Source organism: Rhineura floridana, chromosome 5 (assembly GCF_030035675.1).
Source record: "Rhineura floridana isolate rRhiFlo1 chromosome 5, rRhiFlo1.hap2, whole genome shotgun sequence".
NCBI lineage: Eukaryota > Metazoa > Chordata > Lepidosauria > Squamata > Rhineuridae > Rhineura > Rhineura floridana.
In genome coordinates, this window is record NC_084484.1 from 154845814 (window position 1) to 154869199 (window position 23386).

Genomic DNA, 23386 nt, shown 5'->3' on the forward strand with positions numbered 1-23386 from the left:
GAAATTCGTGCCTGTAGGTAAATGTGCCTCTCAGCTGTTGCTTTTCTTGTGCTTTGAATGAAGCTGTGAATGAAAGCTGCAGCATTGAGAGCAATTCTTCGGAGAAGAAGGTCAATGTGTGCGTGCACACGTGTGCAGCAAATCTTCAATCTTGCATTTCGAAGTGGTGGTTCATGGGCCTCAAAGCTGTACCAAGGACACCAGAGTTTTACTTTTGAGGCATGCAGAAGGAATGATGCCTTCATTTGCTGACAAAAATATTTCTGTTGCCTAGAAGACATGATTAATTATACCTCTGTGTAGCCATTAGATTTGCACCTTTTTCATAAAGTAACTAGACATTTAGAAAGTTGCAAATGATTGCCAATTTGGTTCCAGGGCCAGTTAAAGGTGCCAGCTTTGAATCCTGAATAACTTAGGACTTGGGTACCTTAAGGATAACTTTCTTTCATATGTTTATCCGTGCATGCTTCATTCATCATCTGAGGCCCTGCTCTGGATTCTTCAGCTGCCTGGTGTGTGTCAACAAGGAATAAAACCTTTTTGGTGGTGGTACTACCCACTCTGTTGAAAGCTGAGATGCATCAAGCCCCAACACTTCATTGCACAGCTGTTCCTTACAGTCTACTCTTCTATGATCTTTAGTCACTCCGCATGAACTTAGATGGAATGGGTCAAGCACAGGTCTGTCATCAGAACTGAATTAATCATGGGGTAGGACAGAGTCCTCATCTCCAGCAGCAATTTTTGGGTGGTGATGGTGGTGGCTTCAGGATTCTCTATAGGCCCCCTACATGATTCACCCTGTACTGGTGCCTGCTTACTCTTCTATAACAGATGATAATAGTGTTGACAAATGGCAGAGTCAGTGATACTGAGTAAAAACCCCAATATTTAAGCATATTGATTAAACACACCAGTCCTATTGTGCTCTACAAGTGTGTCTCAAGGAAGGATGCTGCAGAATTCTGTCAGAAATGCAAATGGTAGTGGAAACTGCCACCATTTGCATGTTCAGAGGAGGTCAGGAATGGAAATCACACACGGTACTCACTATCACTGTATTTTTAGTCTGCAAACGTTATGTTAATAATTTCATAATTTCGGCCATAGTGCGTAGCAAGATGACCAATGTTGGTTTTAGCAGAAGCCTAACTGCAGTGGAACGGAAACAGTGCTGATTGTGACAGAAACAGGATGTAATGGAAACTGCTGCCTCCTTACATCCCTCGTCCTAAGATATGCAATACCCTGTTTATACTTTATCAGAGGCTGTGCAACTTGTGAGTCATCAAGCTGTAAAGAGCTGACCAGCTATGCATGACAGTGTCTGCTTGAGACTCCACAAATGAGGCAGACTACGCTACATGGCTGGTGAGCTGCATTCGATTTGTTATTTGCATTTATTTATTTATTTATTTATTTATTACTGGCATTTGTTAGTCGCTTTTTTCCAACAGTAGAACTCAAAGCAACTTACAATAAGAAAAAACACAATAATTGAAATAACTTATAACGAGCAAACAATTGCAAAACAATTTCAAACAAAATAATACAACCATAATAATAACAACAACAACAATAATAAAAAACAAATAGCAAATATTACAACAATACAAGAATTAATACCACACTATAAATATAATATAACATATAATAATTTTGTGGAACCTGCTCTCTCAGCTGCAACACTTCATCAGAAGTCAGCTGGACTTTGCTTATAAAGTGGAACAGGCAGAGGAAGAGAGGGAGAGGGAGAGAGAGACCAACTATTCAAACCTAGGACTAGCCCTACTGGAAGCCAGAGTAAGTTGATGGCCTCAAGCAGCAGATGCCATCAGTGGGGGAGAGGCTGCAGCAACCCTGCAGGCCATTCCTCTGTTGGAGGACAGAGCTGTGTGTGCCACATCGCCTTTCCTGCATTTCCTGTGTGTGCCACTTGGTCTTTCCTACTGTGGCTTTTTCCTGAGATTAAAGACCTCCCCCAAAAGAAATGCCCATATGTATTGTATGAAGGCTACTAAACAGGGTTTTTTTGTAGGCTAGTAAATGGTGTGAACTTACTTGGTAGCCTGTAGGAGTGTATGTTATTAGCATACCATAGCATCTTTAAGATGTTCAGTCCCCATTTTTATTTGCATATTGTCATGTTATTTCTGGTTACACTTTGAACATCCCTAACAAATTTGCTCTTTGCATTGATTTTTCGCACTTGATGCACTCACATGCATACATCATGTTTTATTGTTTTGACTAAGTAATGCATGCATAATTCTTTTAATCAGTCCCAGCAGCTGCTTAATTTCTTTCACGTGCCCTTTTAATCCCCTCCCCTTTTTTTGATCTTGCTCTTTTTGGGCTGTTCTGAAGAGAACATGCTATTCTGTGTATGATTTCAGGAAAGCCATGTAGAATGAATTGCATTATTTGCTTTTGCTCATATGCATGCAAATCAAAATTAAGTTGGTGGCTCTGATAGGGAGGGCATTGCAGTATGCATCTAACAATACTATAATCCTTCAACTGCAATTGCCATTCCTAATTTCCAAGCATCTGCTTCTTGTTTAAATCTGTGGTTGGCTTTAATTGTCCTCAAACATATTAGTATGCATACTGTTAAATGCACATCCCCGTTTGTGCCTACACATGAACACGAATGTATATGCAGGTAACTGACCAACATGTTCTTTTAAGGATCTTGGGCACAGAGTCATGGTACATCATGGTTACTTTTTACACTTATATCCAAGATAAATTTAGCAACATACCACAGAACATAGTTCTGGTGAAAGAATATTAAATATTTTGTTACATAATATGAAGAGGTTAATAAGTATGTGAAGTTGGCACAGATAAAACACAGGAAGCTGCTGTGTGCCAGGTCAGACCAATGGTCCATGTAGCTCAGTATTATCTACACTGACCAGTGGCACTTGGTGACTCCATATCAGTGGGGCAGGGAATCTGTTCTGGGTTTTACTCTGAACTTTCAAGGAGCTGTCCAAGGTGCTGAAGTTAGCTGGCAGCAACTTTCCAGGATTTCAGACAGGGTTCTCTTCCAGCCCTACCTGGAGATGCCATGGATTGAAATTGGGACCTTCTGCAAGCAAAGCAGATAGTCTGCCACTGAGCTAGGCCGCTTTACAGTTAGGAGAACTGCAAGTATCTTTCAGACCAACAGCTTATTTCATTTGTGCTATAGAAACCCAGTTTGATTTCCAACCCTCATTCCTGGCATAATTGCCACTGAAGGGCAATATAGAACTCTTTTCAATAAAATAAATAAATAAAAGTACATTTTAATGAATGGCAGGAGATCCTAATCCCAGATCTGCTTTTATTTTCCTACCTCTTACCTTGCTTTGTTATTTCTTTTGCACATGTGTTCTACCAGGGTTTGTTTGGGTTTTTTTTTATAAAAAAGAGATGCCAGCACTCATGACTTATTTATTATTATTACTTATTTATTTATTATTATATCCCACTTTTCCTCCAAGGAGCTCAAGGTGGCGTACAACCATGGTTCTCCTCCTCCTGATTTTATCCTCACAACAACCCTGTGAGGCAGGTTTGGCTGAGAGACACTGAGCGCCCTAAAGTCACTTAGCGAATTTCATGGCCAAGAAGGGATTTGAACTCTGGTCTTCCAAGCCCTAGTCTGATGCTCTAACCACTACACCACCCTGGCTTGATAAAAGTGCAGTGAGTGCCAGGACTAAATGGCTGCCACGGGCAACAAAAGAAGAGGTGCTGGTACTCCATACCAGTGAGTATTGTTACACCAAAAAGCCCTTTTTTTCTACCATTGTAGCCCCTTTGTGAGAAATACTTCTCTGATCTTGAATGAAACACAGCATCTAGGGTCATCATCCTAAATATACTAACAGCCCCATCTTCAGCTAGTTGATTCAGAAGAAGTCTAGTTGAACTCAATGGGCCTTCTTGCCCATGAGGTTGCGAACCCAGGCCTCTTTATCTGTTCCTCAGGACTCTTCCCCAGGCCACACACACTTCCAAGCCACACCCCTCACCAGCCCGCTTCTAAAGTGGTGTTGCCTGGCTGGAATGCGTCCTTTAACATAGGGCTTCTTGCTTGCCTGGACGGAGGACAGAGAAAGTGTGAAGAAAGTAGTTGACTCCAGGGCTGTGGAGTCTGTACACCAAACCTTCAACTCCAACTCCAACTCCGACTCCTCTATTTTTCTACTGTCCGACTCTGACTCCTCTATTTTTCTACTGTCCGACTCCAACTCCAACCAAAATTGCTTCTTGTCAATCAAAATTTATTTGGAAGTTGGAGTCGGTACATTGCTCCCGACTCTGACTCCTCCCAAAATTGCTCCCGACTCCGACTCCTCCCAAAATTGCTCCCGACTCCGACTCCACCCAAAATTGCTCCCGACTCCGACTCCACGACTCCGACTCCACAACTCCGACTCCACAGCCCTGGTTGACTCTACATACAAAATTGAAATTCACATTCATTGCTTTGCCCCTTTTGCCTCTGGCCCTGCTCACCAATGGCTTGGGGCCTCTGGAAGATTACCCAGAAGGCAATGTGGCCCACAGACTGAAAAAGGTTCTCTAGCTCTGTTGTAGCCTCACTTGCATTACATTAAAGGGACTTACATGCATGCCAGAATAAACTGTTGTGGCAATTTGATCCATGAATGTTTTTGCTTCCTTCCATCTTCATTGAAGCTGTGACATCGTTGCCATTGTCTTCACTATATAATGGGTTGGTTCAGACTAGAGATGGAAGGATCTGTCAATTTTGTCTCTGTTAAGTTTCTCACTTTTTCCAATCTTAAATTTAGTTCTCCCTATTTCTGCAGCAATCTGTGATTTTTAAAAAAAAATCCTCTTCAATTTTCCAGCATTTTAGTGCACATTTCTCCCAATAAACAGATTTTTCTCTGCAGTTTTGACTAATGTACACATTTTTGCAATTAATTTATCCTAATATAATGCATTTTTGTATGCTGCTTTAACTAAAATATTTATTTTTATGCACACTTTCCCCTAATATATGGATTTTTGTAAATATTGTTTGGTGGGAGAACTGCACTGCAAAAGTCAAACAAGTGCGAATTTTAAAGGATGGTTGTGTTTTGATTCTCCTATTGTTTTGGAAGGTGCAAATTTGATAGATTCAGCTTGAAATATGAACAGAATCAAATTTCTCTCCATCCCTAGTTCAGACTTTACAACCAACCACCATTCCACCAAAAATCTTTCTCCTGTCAGCGTTCCATGCTGAAGTAGTATCATCTGAAAGCCTCTTGCCATCTGGGTCAGCTGGGATGCACAGAGCATCTGTACAGTGCTGCCAACCCACAGCAAAGTGCAGATCTGGCATGGAATGCTGCTGTGCATTTGGACGGATACGTGCATCAAGAACTTTTTCAATGATCAGAACGGCGTGCTGCTATCGGGAAGAGCTTTTAGTAGTGGGCAATAATGTCTGAACTGACCCTTAGTCACTTGGGATCACGGAGCTGATGTAGAGAAGTGGGTAGCACATCCCAAATTTAAAACCCTCTCTCAGCTACTGAGTTTCTTTGATGTCCTGTAGAAATTTGGTCAATCCCTGTTTTAGGAAATTCTTCTGATGGTAAACAAGTTGCTCATAATATTACGTTCTGTGTTGCTGAAAATAATTATGATCACAGTTATGTGAAACTTATCCTTGTGACAGAAGACATACCTTGAACACAGGGATTGGGGAACCTGTCCCTGGTGTACAAGATGTTGTGGGACTCCATCAGCTCCAGGCAGCATTGTCCAATGGTCAGGAATGATGGGAGTTGTAGTCTAAAAGACGTCTGGAGGGGCAGAGTTTTTCCATCCCTCTTGTACACCAAGAAGTGCAATAGCAATGCTAAATGCAAATAGAGTTGCTACCTTTTCTTGTGGCAGACCTTTGGTGCCTTCAATAGCAGATGGAATGTAGCAATTTGACAAAAGTAGCCTTTCCCTTTGCTTATCTCCATTATAGAAAAAATGGCATTCATTGGAATTCTGCCATCACACAGCTGTTAAAAGCACAGGTAATATGTTGCAGGATGGGGGTGGGTGGGTGGAATAACGGGCAAGATCTAGCCAAAGTGAACCATATTGGAGTTCCATTGATTTAAACCCATCCATAACTCTCCCATGGAAATTTCTAGGACTCTAAAATACTTTTATTTCACTAGAATCATTCTCTGATTGTTTGTTTGTTTGTTGCTGTTGCTCCTTAATGACCTGAAAGCAGTGCCAATAAAATGCAAAAAAGAGTAATGCTAAAAATTACATCATAAAGCAGTTGATAAATAGAACCCCAAAATCCAAGTCAAGGAGAAAAATAGGATTTCTCCTGTTAAAACACAGCTGCACATCAAAAATTGAGTTCCAGCAATGCAAACGTCTTCTAGAACAAAACTATTTCCTAAAGTTTGAAAAGGAATTGGCTGGGCAGTTCTCTTTGGAGTGAGAAATCTATAACTGGAAAACCACCACCAAGAAGACACCAAATTGCCAACCTGGTGCCCTGCATATGTTTTGGACTACAGCCATGCTGGCCGGAGCTAATGAAAGTTGTCATCCAAAAACATCTGGAGGGCACCAAGTTGGTGAAGGCTGCTCTAGATCTTACAGCCATCCATAAAAGCCTCCTTGGAAGATCTTAATGTACAAGGGGGCTGGTGCATTATATGCGATCCACCAACCCTAAATGCTAATGGTGCTCTGAGTTTACCATTGTAGCATATGGTGTATATTCCATAATATGGCTATTTAGCAGTGCCTATTTGATCCATTTTTTTCAGCTAATCTATTGCTTCAGATAACTTTACAAAAACCATAGAGCCAAAGGCATCAGACCAAGTTAATCCAAACTAATCTGCACATTTGACACATCTTCATATCCCATATCAAAACTCTTCGTCACAGAATTTTGGCCAGTGCGACTTGTTGGAAGGGCACAACAAGAACTATCCTTATTGAAATATATTATTTTTAGTGGCACAGGAGCCCTCTCCTCCTTTGCACTTGATCATTACAGCTCTCTGTTGGATTCCATGGACCTGATCAAACTGCACAATTTCATTTGCATCTGGAGGCCAGCCAAAGACGCATTTTGCTGTCTGAGGAAAGAGAATGGGTGTCCCTTCCCATTCTGTGTACCGAAGCTGACCAGACCGGCAGCTGCATCTTGCTCCAACACTGGTAGTGGCAGAGCGTCTTTCACTGCACCATATGACACATACATTTTGCCGCCATTTCCCGCCATGCTACATCTGCCACCTTGAGGGGGCTACTTAAAGATAGGGCCGGCCCTGCTTGCATCTTTCCCCTGCTTCTCACTGCTGAATAAACATAACACGGAGTTGTGTGGCAGATGGTTAGGGAACAGTCCTTGAGCTGTGCATCTGCCATTCTTTTGGATGCTGAGTATGCTGGGCTTCTTCACAAGTTCCTACACCAGGGGTGGGGAGCCTCAGGCCCAGGGGCCCCTCCATGCCTCTGTCTGGCCCCCAGAACTTTCTCCAGGCCACAACCCCTCACTGGCCCTGCTTTGCACCCCGGTTGGTTTTGCCCGCCTGGACTGTGTCCTTGAGCTCTGAAAATGCATCTTGTCTGGATAGAGGATGGAGAAGCATGTGGGTTTGTAGAATTGAGTCTACTGAACAAAAGTAACATTTACATTTGTTGTTCCATCCACTTTTGCCTCTGGCTCTACCCATCACTGCATGTGGCCCTCAGAATGTTGGCCAGAAGGGAATGTGGCCTTCAGACTAAAAAAAGGTTCCCCGTCCCTGCACCACAGGGAGGCTGGGATAGTCCTGTGCGGAGGCAGTGGATCCTCCACATTTTGACCATGATGTCCTGGTTGCTTCTGTGGCAGCGGACTATGCAGCAGACTGAGGCATGACAGCCATATATTGGCCATTCAAGAGCAGCAGTATTTGGTGTGTACTGGCCATTGATCCATGCTGTTTGTTCTTTTGCTTTGCTTTTTTGTTCTCTTTGCTTGAAAAGGTGCTTCTTTGACAAAGGGCTGCAAGAAGAGTCCTCTCTGCATGTAGTCTCTTTCTATTAATAAGGCTTTCAGTCATCAGGCTAATTGTTTCCTCCACTGTAATTTGCAATTAGTCCTGCGTTAAGTCATAGTGTGTATGTGTGTGTTTTGCATTTATATTACTGCTTTTTGTAACCATTTTTTGCTGAAAGATTCACAAAAGGACAAGTGCTGTAGCATAATGCAGCATAATGCAAGAATAAGCTTGATGCCAGGGAAGTTACAGCAGTCATCTGGATTTCTGTTGAGTTTTTATATTTGGCACATTGACAGAGGACTAGAATTCTGAACAAAATTTGCCCCAAGGCTATAGCATTGTTCATGTTTCCCTCTTCTTCTCCAAATCCCATTAAACAACAAAGAGAATATTCAAACAGTCCTGCAATAAGATATTACCCCAGGGTTGTAACTTTTCAATGCCTGAGTATTTTTGCACTAGGGCAATGTTTATTTAGTTTTTTTTTAATTATTAGCCATTGTTCAGCCATAGATCTCTGAGCAGCCTACAAAATAACATAAAAATACAATAAAATCCCCCAAAAAGCAATATTAAGAAGACAATTAAAAAGATCTAGCAGAAAATAAAAGGCCTGGACAAATAAAAGAAGGTTTTCACCTGGTGCCGAAAATATGGTGTCCGATGAATTGTTCTGAGTATAGGGTTCCATAAATGGGGTGCTGCAGCTATAAAGGCCTATCCTCTAATAATATTTTCTCTTACTTCAGATGATAGGATGACACAAAGCAGGGCCTCTGAAGCCTATCTCAACAATTGAACAGTTCTTTGCAAAGTTTCTTGCAATATCTCTTTCCCAGGTGGGTCACAATGCAACACAACCAATGATCACCTAGCTCAGAGGTGGGGAAACTTTCTGGCTCCTCATCAGTAACAGGGAAAAAAGAAAAAAAGGGGGGGACCCCAAGATGCTAGAAAAATATATTTTGTTCAATAGCCCAACACGTTTCAGCCTCTATATATAGGCCTTCATCAGGGGAAGAGCTGGTGTATATCTTTCTGTGCACAAAATTGCTATCAATTCAATCACCACCCTTATCAGTAATGACCTCACAGGGCAAATTTGAAATCACCTGACACCTCCATTTTAGCAGGGCATTTCATGCAAACCCCTTCCTTGAAATCCTGCCAAACTGAGTAGAACGTAACCCCTGATGAACTGGGATCAAATCCTGGTCAGTTTGGCTGCGCACCCCTGTTCTGTACTGGGGAGAAGCATGTGCAGCCAATGCAAGATTTTAATCCACCCATCAGATGACATCACAAGTGATGTCACATGGTTGATGGGTGGGTGTAGTTTGCGGAAAATGGCCTATCAGGCTAAGATTGGCCTGCAGACCAGAGGTTCTCCACCCCTGATGTAGCTGGAAAGGAGAAATATTGAGTGGGGTGTGTGTGAAATAAACCTAAGGCTGGATGAAATAGTTTGACAGGTTGGGTTTCTTCTTCACAGCCCTTTTAAAGCACTGCACCTCTATCAACTTAAGAAGGCTATCTCCTTATAAATGGTAACTTTTAAATGTATAATAGATTCACTGGTAGCTACAGTACAAAGAGAAAAAATGTTTCAAATCCCAATCAACAGGTGACTTTCCTTTTATTATTTACTCCTCTTTAGCAACAAGGAAGATAGTCTTGAAGTGAGAGCAATATGAGTCCAAAGACTCCATTACAGTCTCATTTCAAAACATTTTGGTTTAGTGTTAATTCTTTAAGCAACAGAAAGTTCCCCATTTTGTGTGTGACCAGGCAAATGAAACATATTCCACGATGTATAGAGCCATCGTATCCTAGCTTTCAGCTTTATAGATTTCCAAAGAGAGGTAAACAACACAATAAAATTAAGGAGTTTTCTCTCCATTACATTTTATTTACAAACCCTGAAAAATAGTGATGATAAATGTCATTTGATTTTCTACATAATTTGAAGAACACAAAATGTCATTGAGGACCAGTGCAATTTTTATAAGCAACTCAGAACACATGCACATTTTTTAAAAAGAAAAAATTATCGAAACAGTTCCTGTGCTGTAAGTGTGGTTTAAGGCTTCAAAAGGACAATATGAGCCATCAGTGCGATGTGGCTGCAAAAAAGGCAAATGCTATTTTAGGCTGCGTTAACAGAAGTATAGTTTCCAAATCACGTGAAGTATTAGTTCCCCTCTATTCAGCACTGGTTAGGCCTCATCTTGAGTATTGCATCCAGTTCTGGTCTCTGCACTTCAAGAAGGATACAGACAAATTGGAACAAGTTCAGAGAAGGGCAACAAGGATGATCAGGAGACTGGAAATAAAGCTCTATGAGGAGAGACTGAAAGAACTGGGCATGTTTAGCCTTGAGAAGAGAAGACTGAGGGGAGATATGATAGCACTCTTCAAGTACATGAAAGGTTGCCACACGTAGGAGGGCCGAGATCTTTTATCGATTGTCCCAGAGTGCAGGACACAGAATAATGGGCTCAAGTTGCAGGAAGCCAGATTTCAACTGAACATCAGGAAAAACTTCCTAAGTGTTAGAGCCTTACGACAATGGAACCAATACCTAGGGGGGTGGTGGGTGTGATGCGTCCTTCCCTGGCTCTCCCTGTCAGGTTCCTACCTGCTCGTGGTTACTGCCTGTCACTAGGCACCACCAGGGACTCCACCAGTCCGGACCGCTCTCTCTTATGGTTTCTCTCCCCGCTCTAGCACAGATCTCAACAGATCCCCCTGCTAGGCAACCACCAGTAACGTCCCAATACTAGTATTCCCAGAGACTCTGAATACTGGTATTGTTATTCTCTTCACCGCTGCCACCATTTGTTACAGTTCCCCTTCAGCCTTGGTCATTACCTTACCCTCCCTTCTGGTCTGTGAAACCCCAGCCAAGGATCAGGCCTTTGGTAAACCAAATTAAGTATTTATTACAGATAACAAAGCTAACAAGATTAACAAGATTTCTTCTTAAGGCACATAAGCATATGGTTTTACTCAATACTAATCCGAACTCCACCTCCCTCCTGGTAAACAACTCTCTAAACCCCACCAAGCAACCCACTCAGTTCTCTTCTCCCCCCAGATTCCACTCTCACTCCTCCCTTTATACATTCAGCCATTTTAAACACTCAGCCAATCATCTCACATTCTACTGCCCATTCACTCCCCCTCTTTCACTCCACTTACCATGTATCTTCTAAACAACCAACACTTACCATATATACATTAATATAGGAACATCACAGTGGGCTCTCCGACACTGGAGGCATTCAAGAGGCAGCTGGACAGCCTTTCGTCGGGAATGTTTTGATTTGGATTCCTGCATTGAGCAGGGGGTCAGACTTGATGGCTTTATAGGCCCCTTCCAACTCTATTCTATGATTCTATGACAATACATTTCCAAGCCTGTTCATGTCTACACAGAGCTAAGCCCCTCTGAGTTCAATGGGACTATAAGCCGACATTTAGGCAGCAGAGAAATAAAAGCTTTCTCTGCAGCCTCAATGCAGGTTTATGATGCCAGACAAAATAGTCAAGTCTGGTGCATGGAAAAAGCTTCACATTAAAGCAGCTTGCTGTGCATAAATAAATCTAAACCAACTGCCATGTGTCCAGGGACCAGAGATATAGAACCCTTTTTTAAAAATGCAAATTGATTTGAGAGAGGCTCTGTTTCCCTTGGTGTACACATGCATTTCTTTTGTCCCTATATTGCCTGTGGTGAAGCAGGTATAGTTGGCTTTTGAAACAATAGAAAAGCCTGTTAAACCTGTTTGCCAGAGTTGAAAGTGGAACAACAGTGCTCACCATGAGCAGTGAACTATTAACCATCAACTCTTTTGATCCATTTCTCCAGCCTTTTCGTGTTGTATCAGCATTTACTTTATAATGCTAAAGTCAATTTAATGCCCAGGCAATTTTGTCTTGCTTTTTTTCTTTCTTATTAACTCTCTTTTTCTTCACTACTTTTTTTCATGCCCTCTTACTCCGCCCCACCACCTTCTTTCTCTACATCCACCCTCAATGCTTTCTCAACTTTTCACAACTAACAACCCATTATTATACTGAACAGACACTGTTCTTTGCCTTCTGCTATATAATACATTTTTGATTGGTTGATAAATCAGGAATTCACACTGAGATAGAGGTCCTTGCCCAAGAGAGACCTTGAACCTAAAGTTTTCATATTTTATGCTCGCTGGATGACAGTGCCTCTGCACTGTTTCCAAAATTCACTAAATACAAAACAGTGTTTAGATCAGCTGCTCTTGACCTAACAGCGACTCAATTCCTTTGCACGTGTGTGCCAGAGAGTACTTTAGCTAAGGTGGCTGGTTAAAAATAATAAATTTAGTTTTATGAAGCAACTGATATCCTGCTTACTCTTGCCTGTCTCCTATTGTTTTCCTTTGACCATTTAGATACTGTTCCTGTTCGAAAGGCATGAATCTGTCCCTGGTGAAGTAGATAACCTGAAAAAAAGTATGCTTTTTGATGAATTCGTGATAAATGAAAGCTTTGTGTTTTTCCTGGCAGAACCTCCATGCCTTTGACTTGGGTGGCTAACAGGGTTATGTGATTCTCCAAATGTTGCTGAATAACAACTCCCATTCCCCCTGGCCACTGGTAAAAATATCTGGAGAGCCACAGGTTAGCCACCCTGTTGTAACTCAGAGATGGGGAACCTTGTCGCCCTCCAGATGTGATTGGACTATACCTCCCATTATCTCTGATCCCTGGCGGTTGATGGCTGGGGCTGATGGAGTCTAACAACATTTGGAAGGCTGCAGGTTCCCCATTCCTCCTTTAACTGCAGAATAAAGGTACCATCTGTGGAGATGCATGGCATCTTCTGTATTGCATTTTTGCAGATGTTCTCTTGTTTTTTGTAATTATTAATTTGTTTTAATTGATGGGGAGATATGATTCTTAATTGTGTTAAATTTTTCAGTTCTGTTTTGAATTGTTATAGAAAAGCAATGTGTTATATATTTTGTCATTTCTATGGGTTGCCTTGAGTACAGTAATATAGAAAGTCAGTATATAAATTAAAAAGTAAATGACGTGTCTTTATAAAAACAAATTTTTTATACGGCTTGATATTTTTTTTAAAAAAAATGGTTTACAAGAAATATTAAAATTATCAATAAAAGCAGGTAATTAAAATACTGTAGTGATGAGCAAAAGTTGTTCTATTCATATACTGCTAATTTGTTGGGATGTGCAAATGACAAAATACAAAGTAAGCAAAATGCACTTAAAAATGAGTGAATAAAGATGAAAAATCTTTATAAATGTGAAGGAGAATGCAGAGAATAAAGGGCAGGATGGAAGGTCTTGCCATATGCTTGCCCATACCACCGCTGACTGCACAAGAAAACTCTTTTTGTGAGGTACCAGTTTTCACATAGGAAAAATGGCTGTAAAGTTTGTCCACATCCCTCCTTTGTCCCTTCAGAACATCCAAAGATATAGAGCAATGCATGGATTTTGGTGCTTCATATGCTGGTACCTGCTTGCATATTGACCACAATGGCCTGGGAAATATATAGAATACCTTCCATAGAATCAATGGAAGAGGAAACTCTGGGACTTAATTTAATAAAATAGCTTAAATTGTTCTGTTAATCATTTTTTCTTTTTTGTTCCATTTACTTCTGAATTAATTATATAGATATATAACTAAAGGTATATATCTATTAGGTATATCTAAAAACAAGTGATGTTAAGAAAACGCTAAATTATTTTGAATCACATGATATAATAGCGTTTCCTGAGCTTTAAAAAAAGAGAAAAAGGAAAAGGAAAAAATTAAAAATAATAAAATAGCATGGTGTAAGCAATTATGGGAGAGCCAGTGTGGTGTAGTGGTTAAGGTGTTGGACTACGACCTGGGAAACCAGGGTTCAAATCCCCACATAGCCATGAAGCTCACTGGGTGACCTTGGGCCAGTCACTGCCTCTCAGCCTCATGAAAACCCTATTCATAGGGTCACCATAAGTCGGAATCTACTTGAAGGCAGTACATTTACATTTTTTAAGCAATTATGGAAGATGATAGGAAATTTTTCAGAAAAATTGGGTACCTTTTATTTTTTATTGGAATTGGCATCATACAAGGAGATCATTTTTGATGGATATTCTAATATATGAATGGAATGTATTTTTGTCATAATTGCAACTATATTAATTTAAATGTTTAAAAAAAGATCATCCAAAGACATGTTCAGAAATATAATGTGTAAGTCAGGATAGGACATCAAATGAGTGCCCTGTCCAACCCCAGATGGTATTTTTTGGGCAGGTATGGGGAACCTGTGGCCTTCTAGATGATGTTGGTGTGCACCAGCACCAGTCAGCATGACCAATGGTCAGGGATGATGGGAGTTGTAGATGCACAACACTTATCCCCAATCCTGTTTTGGGGAAAACCAATGAGAAAAGAGCATGGATGATTACCAGTCCATTCCTACCCTTGGATGCTCTGACAATCTCTCTCTCTCCTTAAAGTATAAATCGGAGCAGAAAGTCTGCTGTGGGCAAGTCCTGCTCCCTTGACAAAGAAATATTGTAGCAGTCTTTCTCTAAGATAAGGATAGACAAGCTGGTGCGGACTCCCAAGTCTCATCAGCTCCAGCCAGCATAGCCAATGGTTTGAGATTATGGGAACTGCAATCCAGCAATATCTGGTGGACACCACCTTGGCTATGCCTGCTCTAAGTCAGCTTTGTCTGAACAGCCTTTGGATCCCCAGATGTTGTTGGACTGTAACTCCCATCAGCCCCAACCTGCACTATCCAATGGTCAGGGATGATGGGAATCGGAGTCCCAACAACACCTGGGGACCCAAGGTTGGAAAAGGTTGCACTAGATCCCCTACCTGTTGCTCTGCTGATTTTTGGACTACAACTCTCTCCAGCCCCGGCCAGCATGGCCAATGGAGGGATGACTAGTACTCCAAAGCTTCCGGAGGACACCAGGTTGGCAGGCTGCTTTAAGGTGGCTTCTATCGATATTCCAGGCTCCCCTTATGAATCCCTTTTCTATCGGATCTAGCATTATTCATCAGTCATTGCTTTAGCTGGACATTAGGTTAGGGAAGAGGCTCCCGGAAGCCCAAAAAAAACCACACAAAACCCCGCATCCATCTGTCACGTGTTTTCCCTTCCTTTCCGATGTTTGCTTTCCCTTCCCAGTTTCTTGGGGTGTTTTCCCTTCTTTTTTTTTTCTTCTGAGGCCAAGGCTGAATCCAACACGTGCCTCCTCTCCAAACGCTTAACACCCACCGATTCACGCCCATTACAGGGTAAAATAAACAAAACCCTAAGCGATCCTTATACCTTAAGTATCGAGGATCGGCTCGGGGTAGCCACCGCTACCAACCAATAAGGGGGTGGACTCAAAACAACCTGCGAGGGAGCTCGAGGGAGCGTCGCCCCTTTCGTCGCCGCGACTTTGATTTCGGTCGATTCTCCGCCGGCACGCAGGCAGGGGCGGCTGTTTGGCTACTTGGCGCGCACACACGCGCTCGCGTCTGGGGACAGAGCTGGCAAGCAACAGGGAGGCGCCGCCGTTGCTATCGCGGGGATCCTCCTTTCCCAGAGCCACTTTGCAAAGGCTGCTCCGCGAAGAGGAGGAGGAGGAGGCAGGCGCCGCCGCTAAGGTGGCTGGAAAGAGGCGTGGAGAGTTTTGTGCATCGTGCCGCGTGATGCCGCCAGCCTTCTTCGCCTTCTGTCTCTTTCTTTCTGGTAACTGATTCCTCCTCCCCCCCTTTCCTCTCTCTCTTCTCTTGTTCGGCCGCCGGCGCCGGTAGGACCCATTTGCTCCTCTTCGGGCTACCAGAAGGCGGATGATGAGATGTCCGGGGCCACGTCCTCCGCGGACCAGGAGGAGGCAGCCGCCCGCACCATTTACTTGAACCAGCCCCAGCAGAGCAAGTTCCACGACAACCGGGTCAGGTAAGGGGAAGCGCGGGAGGGGATCGAGCCGCGCCGGGGCCACCCGCGACATTTGGATGGAGCCTCCGAACGTCCCAGCCGAGAAGTTCGGCGTGGCGAGAGGCGGCTGCCTAAGACCCACGCCCTGCTCGCTCATAGCCCTTGCTTAGCTGCCTGGGTTTGCCAGCGGTCTGCTTTGAGAAGCGTCTGCGTGTGGGGAATGGCAAGACCCCCACCCCGAGGCCACCTTCCGAAGTGGCTTCCTAGCAAGGCCCTTTTGGCCTCTCTGCGTTGGGACGCTGGCAGGCTCGTTAAGGGGCCGGATCTGCCCGCTGCTTTCCGGCTCTCTAATCCAGGGGTGGCTTAATTTTTGGCCTTCGGGCTGTTGCTGAACTTCAGCTCCGATCATCGGGAGCTGGAGGGATTGTTATCGGTAGTTATTCATTTATGAGGCGCTTTCCACGAGGCATCCCAAAGCGGTTTACAATGTAATAATATACACAAAACAGTTACCCATATGCAAACAGTCGAGACGATGGCACCTGTATAATAATTATTTTTTTAAAAAAAACTGTAAATATGAAAACAGTTTAAAACCGCACGTAGATAAAATCAGTGCAGTTCCAAGACAGAGGCCAACCTCAGCAACACTACACCAGCGTCCTTATCTATTGATAACCCCAACAGGCCTGACGGTAACACAGGAGTGGGCGGTTCGAACCCTGAGAGAGATGTGGTTTAAGCTTGTCCATGTCTGCATGTTGCTGCTGTAGCTGGTACTGCTACTGCTGCAGGGAAAGGCTGCTCGCTTCTTTGCTGCTTAATGGCTCTGGCCCATGCTGAAGCCAGTGTTTGTCAGTAACGGTGTAAGTTGAAGGAGTGACAAGCAGTGGCAGCAGGCGAGGACCCAGCCTGCTTCGCCTGATGAGAGCAGTGGAGAAAGCAAGAGAAGGTCAGTGGCAGGTGATGGATAATAGGCTCTTATTTGCCCGAGAATAAGGGCCAGAGCCAGTAACAGGTGGGACACAATGGTGAGAGATCAGTTACCAGTGATCGCACAGCGGCTCTCTCAGAAAGACAATTAGGAGAGCTAATCATGGATAGCGCTGTTGGCAGCTCCTGCACCAGGAAAGATTACAGCTATGCCGACCCTGATTTTGGTCTCTCTAAGGGTGCGAGACTTATGTTATGCATATAAAGATGCATTTGCTCATGTGTAGGGCATGTGCATCTAGTAGCAGGAGCGGAGTCATGCTTTTGATCTCATGTTGCGATATTGTTGGGGCTGGCTCTGTCATCATGCAGAAGGAGGAAATCACACCAGGCAGCAGATACTGCGGGCAGGGGGCAGCAATGGCAGCACCCCACTGGCCATTCCTCCCGAGCCTCCTGGCCGTTGCCCTCTGTTGGAGATCAAAGCTGTGTGTGCCACGAAGCCAGCAAGACCCCCGGAGCTCCACTCAAGTGCACTGGATGCTGCTCATCCATCACCAGCGTTGAAGGAAGATGCAGCGGCCAGCCCAGTCAGTTTCTGTACATGGAAGGGAACGGGGAGAGGTACCACCTTGTCTTTTGCCTCAGGCAGCAAAGTGTCTCAGGCCGGCTCAGGTTCCTGTGGCTGTGCCACACCTGATGGTCTCATGTTGCACATGGAGCTGTGAGAAAGGAACGCTTCGAGCCAGCAGCTACTCACACAGAGAGGTCCCCCGCAATTGGATGCCCCAATTGGGCCGAGCCCCTATGCGCCTGCAGGGGCTCATGCTGGGGGTTCCCTTTTCAGACCTCTGTGCTCAGCGCATAAAGTTCAGGCATGGTGCAGTGATGGGGACACATCATCAGGGGTGGAAGTGCAACTACACCCCCAATGCTACACACCAAGCCCCCCTCAAATAAACACATGACTGGGGCTGTTACATTTCACTCGTAGGGCAACGTGTGAATGCCCACCCTTCCGGGTCCCCAAAGACTTGATACACATTTTACTTACGGGGTCAAATATGCATCACATCATCTGCATCTGAGCATGTCTACAAAGCTTCTGAGTCAGAGCATTGGTCCATCTACAGTAGTATTCTCTACACTGAGGCTGCGGCTCTTCAGGGTTCCAGATGGGTTTCCCTCTCGGCCATGCCTGGAGATGCCGGGAATTGAGTGATTGATTAAATTTAGATCCCGCCCTTCCTCCTAGAAGGAGCCCACATTGAACCTGGGACCTTCTGCATGTAAAAGAGATGCTCTGCCCCTGAGCTATGGCCCTTCCCCAGATGCCAAGGCTCAAGAGGGTCTGGAAGGCATACCTCTCTTGTGTAAACTTGTACCCAGAATCCCAGAAACATGTACCTTGGTGTTACATAGAGGTGAGGGAAAAGCTCTCTACACACACTCCAAAGCATTCTTTAAAAAATGTTAGTTATTATGATCCAGGAATGAGACCTGCCCTTGAAAACAAGTTCTGTACCTAAGACCGTAAGGGCTGTGCCAGGTCTTGGGAAACTTTATTCATCTAGCCCAGTCTGTGCGCACTCTTGACAGGCAGTGATTCTCCCCAGTGTCAGGCAGGGGTTTTCCCCATCACCTGAAAACTGAGCCTCCCCCCCACCCCGCTAAATAATGTTATCTTAAGGGTTAAGTTATGGAGATCATCATTATGTGGATGAGGATGGTAAGGTCTCTAGTTAAAGAAGCCGTAGATCAAGTTTGGTCCCTACCTGTCACTTTTCATACACCATATTTAGGCAAAATATTGACTTAGTTGTAGATAGCGTTGTGGCATGTCTGCAATGTAGAGAGGATCCCAAACAATGTTGTACATCAAAAGCTTCTCTAGTGAACTCTGTGCGACATAGTTGTTCAGAGGGCTAGAATTGGAGTCATTGTCCTCTCTTTTCCCCCATTTTGCTACTGTTTTCAGTGATAAATACTTTGATTTACAATTCGGGGCAGAGACGGGGAGGGAGACCACATCTTAATAAGGCTTTTCTTTGGATAGCAAGTTTTAAAAATCCAATCAAGGCAATGCAATTAGTGATGTGTTGATTGAAGACATTAGCAACCCTAATAAATAACGAAGGTTTGATCAGCAGACTTGTTATGTTTTGATGATGTTATAACTTCAGTTTCAGAGTGCCCCCAAATAATTTATTCAATACAATTATGCAAAAAAGATTTAATTCAGTATTTTCCTCTTTGGCATATGCCGAGAGCCTGACTTAAGCACAACACCATTCATGGAATTAAGAATTGTGTGAATGGCTTTAAAAAGTAAATTGCAAGCATGAGGGAGTGATCCTGATTGATACCCCAGCATGGAGGTGGATGGGTTAGGGGGCTTTAACCTATTAGTCCTTGCAGTGATCCTGATTTGGGCCCCTCACATCTGCTATTTGTGCTGGGAAAAGTGAATTTGCTTTTTTCCTTCCCCCAAAAATTATAAATAGCAGGTGCAGCAGCTCCAGCCCAGGTTGGAAGAGCTCTGTGTGTGCGTGTGCATGGGGGGGGGTTAAAGCCCCCCTACTCCCCACTCCCTGGGGTTCCAGTCCAGATCTACCCCCTCCCCACTTCTCTGCAATTTATTTTTAAAAAGCCATCCACACAATTACTTAAGACAGTTTAAGCAGTGGACAGTGTATGTGACACAGAATAGTGAGTGCATGGGAAGAGGGGGCAGGTTAGGGGAGCACCTCAAGAGACATGGACTAGACTAGAGAACAATGTTACCTGAGTGACTGATGAAGGTGGTGATGAGTGCCAAAGAGGGGAAATCATAGAGTTGGCAGGACAAAGGACTTTAGATGTCATCTAGTCTAACCTCCCACACAGTGCAGGATGCAACTATAGCATCCCTGATGGATGACTGTCCAGCCTCTGATAAAATACCTCCAGCTAACAAGAGCCCACCACCTCTTCCCAAGGCAGCCTGTTCTATTACCAAACAGCTATTTCCCCCTTACAAAGTTTCTCCTAATCCTGCCCTCTGGAACAACAAAGACTGCTCTTTGCTTACTTGACATGCCACTTGTCTAGCAAGCTTCCCATGGGTTGATTCCTGGGGTTTGCCCCTTTGCTGAGAACTAGTTTATTGGCTCACTATTACTGCTTTGTGTTATGTTGATTCCACACACTCATTACCTTTAAAACAACAGCCTTATCATTTTCCACATTGGGTTATTACTAACCTGTCTGAAAACATCTTGAAAATAATGCAGATTCTCTACTCTCTCTCAAAGAGAACTATAAGCTTAAGACTGCAATCTGTGCATGCTTACCTGAGAGTAAGTCTCATTGCACTCAGTGGGGCTTATTTCTGGGTAGAGATGCATAGGACTGTAGTATTTCATCCTACCCTATTTGTAAATCTGTAAATCTCCTTGACTATACCTACTCCCATAAGGATGCTATACAAAATATTTTTTTAAAACTACAAACGTTATGATTGAGTTATATTTATTAAAGCTATTTTTATACTGCCTTTCGCGTAATCATCGCAAAGTGGTGTAGATAAATACATTACAATTGCATTAAAATTTACTTGAAGAATAAGAAGCAGCTAACGTGAAGCCAAAGCTGACATATTAAGTTATTACAGTAGGGCCCCACTCATATGGTGGGTTATGTTCTGGACCCCCGCTGTAAAGCAAAAACTGCTGAAAAGCAGAACCCATTGAATAGAATGGCGCGTGATGCCCCAAAACCGCCGTAAAAGCAGAACAAGTGCTGTATGAGTGGGGCTTTAGTCTAATTGCATCTAATTGAGACCGCCGCCTTAAAGTGAAGCGCCGTAAAGCAGGACCCTACTGTACAACCAACTGGTATCACAAATATTTTTTTTAGCAGCAGATCTTAAATGTCACCAGTATTGGTGCCTGCCTTAAGTCAGATGTCACCCAGTAATAACAGAGACTGCCTCTACACTTTTTGTTTTAAATGGGATTCATGCTATATGTTGTACTTCCAACTCATTTACTTCCCGTTTGACTCTACACTCTGAGAGGGCATGATCCTGCAAAAGTTGAGTATGCCAGAGTCCCATTAATTTAGTTGTGAGCATTACAGTGCAATCCTATACAAGTCTACTTGGAAGTAATTTCTACTGAGTTTGGTAGGGCTTGTAGGTAGAGGATTGCAGCCATGAGTAGGAGCTTAATTTCTCCCACTGAAATCGATAGAACTTTGAATTGCTTACCTTCTCCCGGATCATGTCTTTTATAAATAGCCCTTGCATTTACCCAATTTACTGATCATCTGAACATTTTGGATATCTCTCAGGCTTTTAAAAGCTGTACATTTGCTCATACAGCAAGATATTTCTGTATGGCTTAACAAGCCGGAGAGAGGAGAATGCCCATTTAAAATTGCAATCATTTTTTCTCCTGACTTACCATATTATACATTGAACAGCTTCAGTTTTTTCCCCACTTTTTAATGTTTCGCTCCTTCCTGCCTGCATATTGGCTGCTTGTGGGATTAAACATTGTCTCATGGTTTAGGCCAGCCTTCCCCAACCTGGTGCCCTCCAGATGTTTTTGATTATAACTCTCATCAGCCCCAACCACCATGACTGTAGTTGTCCCACATAGAGTGCAGTACAGTAATCCAGCCTGGAGGTTACCAGTGCATGGACAACAGTGGTCAGGCTATCCCAGTCCAGAAACAGCTGCAGCTGTCTTACCAGCCGAAGCTAGTAAAAGGCACTGCTTGTGTGTTTGTTTTGTAAAGGAAGACTCTTACTGTGCAAACCACTTAATGATGCACTTTCCCAAGAACTTTCAGACAACCAAACAGAAGATCTTCACGGGCCAAACTCTTTGGATGCTGCAACATTCTTTCCTACCCTTTCCACCTCCCATTCTCTTCACTGCAATCTGCTCTTTCAGCTTGTACAATGTGTTCTCTATGTGGTCTCACAATTCTCTAATGCTGAAATGCTCAGCAAAAGAGAGGAAGGCACGCAGCTAAAGTTGCAATCCTAGGTCTACTTATTTTGGAGTAAGTCCCACTGAACTTAACTGGACTTACTTGTGAGCACTCCTTCTGAGTAGAATCAGACTGTGCAGTCATTTCCAGACAACCTGTTTATGGAGCATTCACCCTGATTTGTTTGTGGGTAGGTTGGCTGTTGCATCAAGCAAATGTTATCCCATGCTTTGCAGTGAATTTCCCCTTCACTTTCCTTATTGAAAAAATCTGTCCTTTTGGGGAAGCAAGTTTTTGCTCAAGAGCTCCAAATCAACTTCAATTGTGCAGCCTCAATTTGTCGATATGTGACTGAATCCCATCCAAAAATAGCAACCGTCTGGAAGCACCCCGAGGCTCACAGAGCAGGAGGTAGGCAACAAAAGGCCTGTAAACCTTGAGGTTGGTCCGGAAGCTGCAACTGGTGCAAAATGCGGTGGCGAGACTGCTCACTGGGGCAGGGTATTGCCAACATGTCACCCTGCTGCTGAAAGAATTCCACTGGCTGCCCATTTGCTACCTGACCAAGTTCAAGGTTCAAGTTTTGGTGTACAAAGCCCTATACAGCTTGGGACCAGGATACCTGAAAGACCGTCTTACCCCTTATATACCCAGTCGATCACTGCGCTCTGCAAGTGAGGGCCACCTGCAGATACCATCTTATCAGGAGGTTCGTTCTGCACAATATAGGAAACGGACTTTTAGTGTGGCGGCACCTACCCTGTGGAATTTCCTTCCTTTGAATATTAGGCAGGCGCCATCTCTATTATCTTTTCGGCGCCTTTTGAAGACTTTCCTCTTTCAACAAGCCTTTAAGTTGAGACCTATCCCAGTCTGCGTCTGTGTTAGAATTGCTTGTTAATATGTTTTTTTAATAATGTTTTTAACCCTTTTTAAAAGATGTTTTTAAAGCTTTTTTTAAAAAAAATGTTTTTAATGTTATTTTATTTTAATGTATTTTAAGGTCTGTTTTTATGATGTTTTGATGTGTTTTTAGCTCTTCTGTTTGCTGCCCTCGGCTTCTGCTGGAAGGAAGGGTGGGATATAAATCAAATAAATAAATAAGCATGAGTTAAAAAATTTAATCTGAAAAAATATTTATTCTTGATGCTTAATTTCTGCAAAACACCTGCTTTCTATTTTTACGAAGGAAAAACCAAAGCCACCTCAGCTCTTCTGGGAACTGTAGTTTGTGAAGAGTGCTGAGAGTTGTTAGGAGACCCTTACTTCCCCCACAGAGCTACAATTCTCAGAGTGCTTTAGCAGTCCATCCCCCTTCCCAGAGAATTCCAGGGATTGTAGGGGTGTCCTAACAACTCTCAGCACCCTTAATAAATTACAGTTCCCAGGATTCTTTTGGGGAAGCCATGGCTATTTAAAGTGGTATGATACTGCTTTAAACGTATAATGCAGAAATGGGGGTCTTAGTTTAGTGTGATATTT

At 43.3% G+C, this 23386-nt stretch overlaps 1 protein-coding gene across 4 annotated transcripts in view; it reads left to right on the forward strand.

Moving 5' to 3' along the window:
- The window catches only part of ATP8A2 (ATPase phospholipid transporting 8A2), a 564338-nt gene that overhangs the window by 39266 nt on the left and 501686 nt on the right, over positions 1–23386 (forward strand). For all 4 annotated transcript variants that reach the window (XM_061629581.1, XM_061629578.1, XM_061629580.1 and 1 more), the window contains exon 2: positions 15868–16012. In XM_061629581.1, the coding sequence (XP_061485565.1) occupies positions 15868–16012 (145 nt within the window). The remainder of the gene's footprint in view (positions 1–15867; positions 16013–23386) is intronic.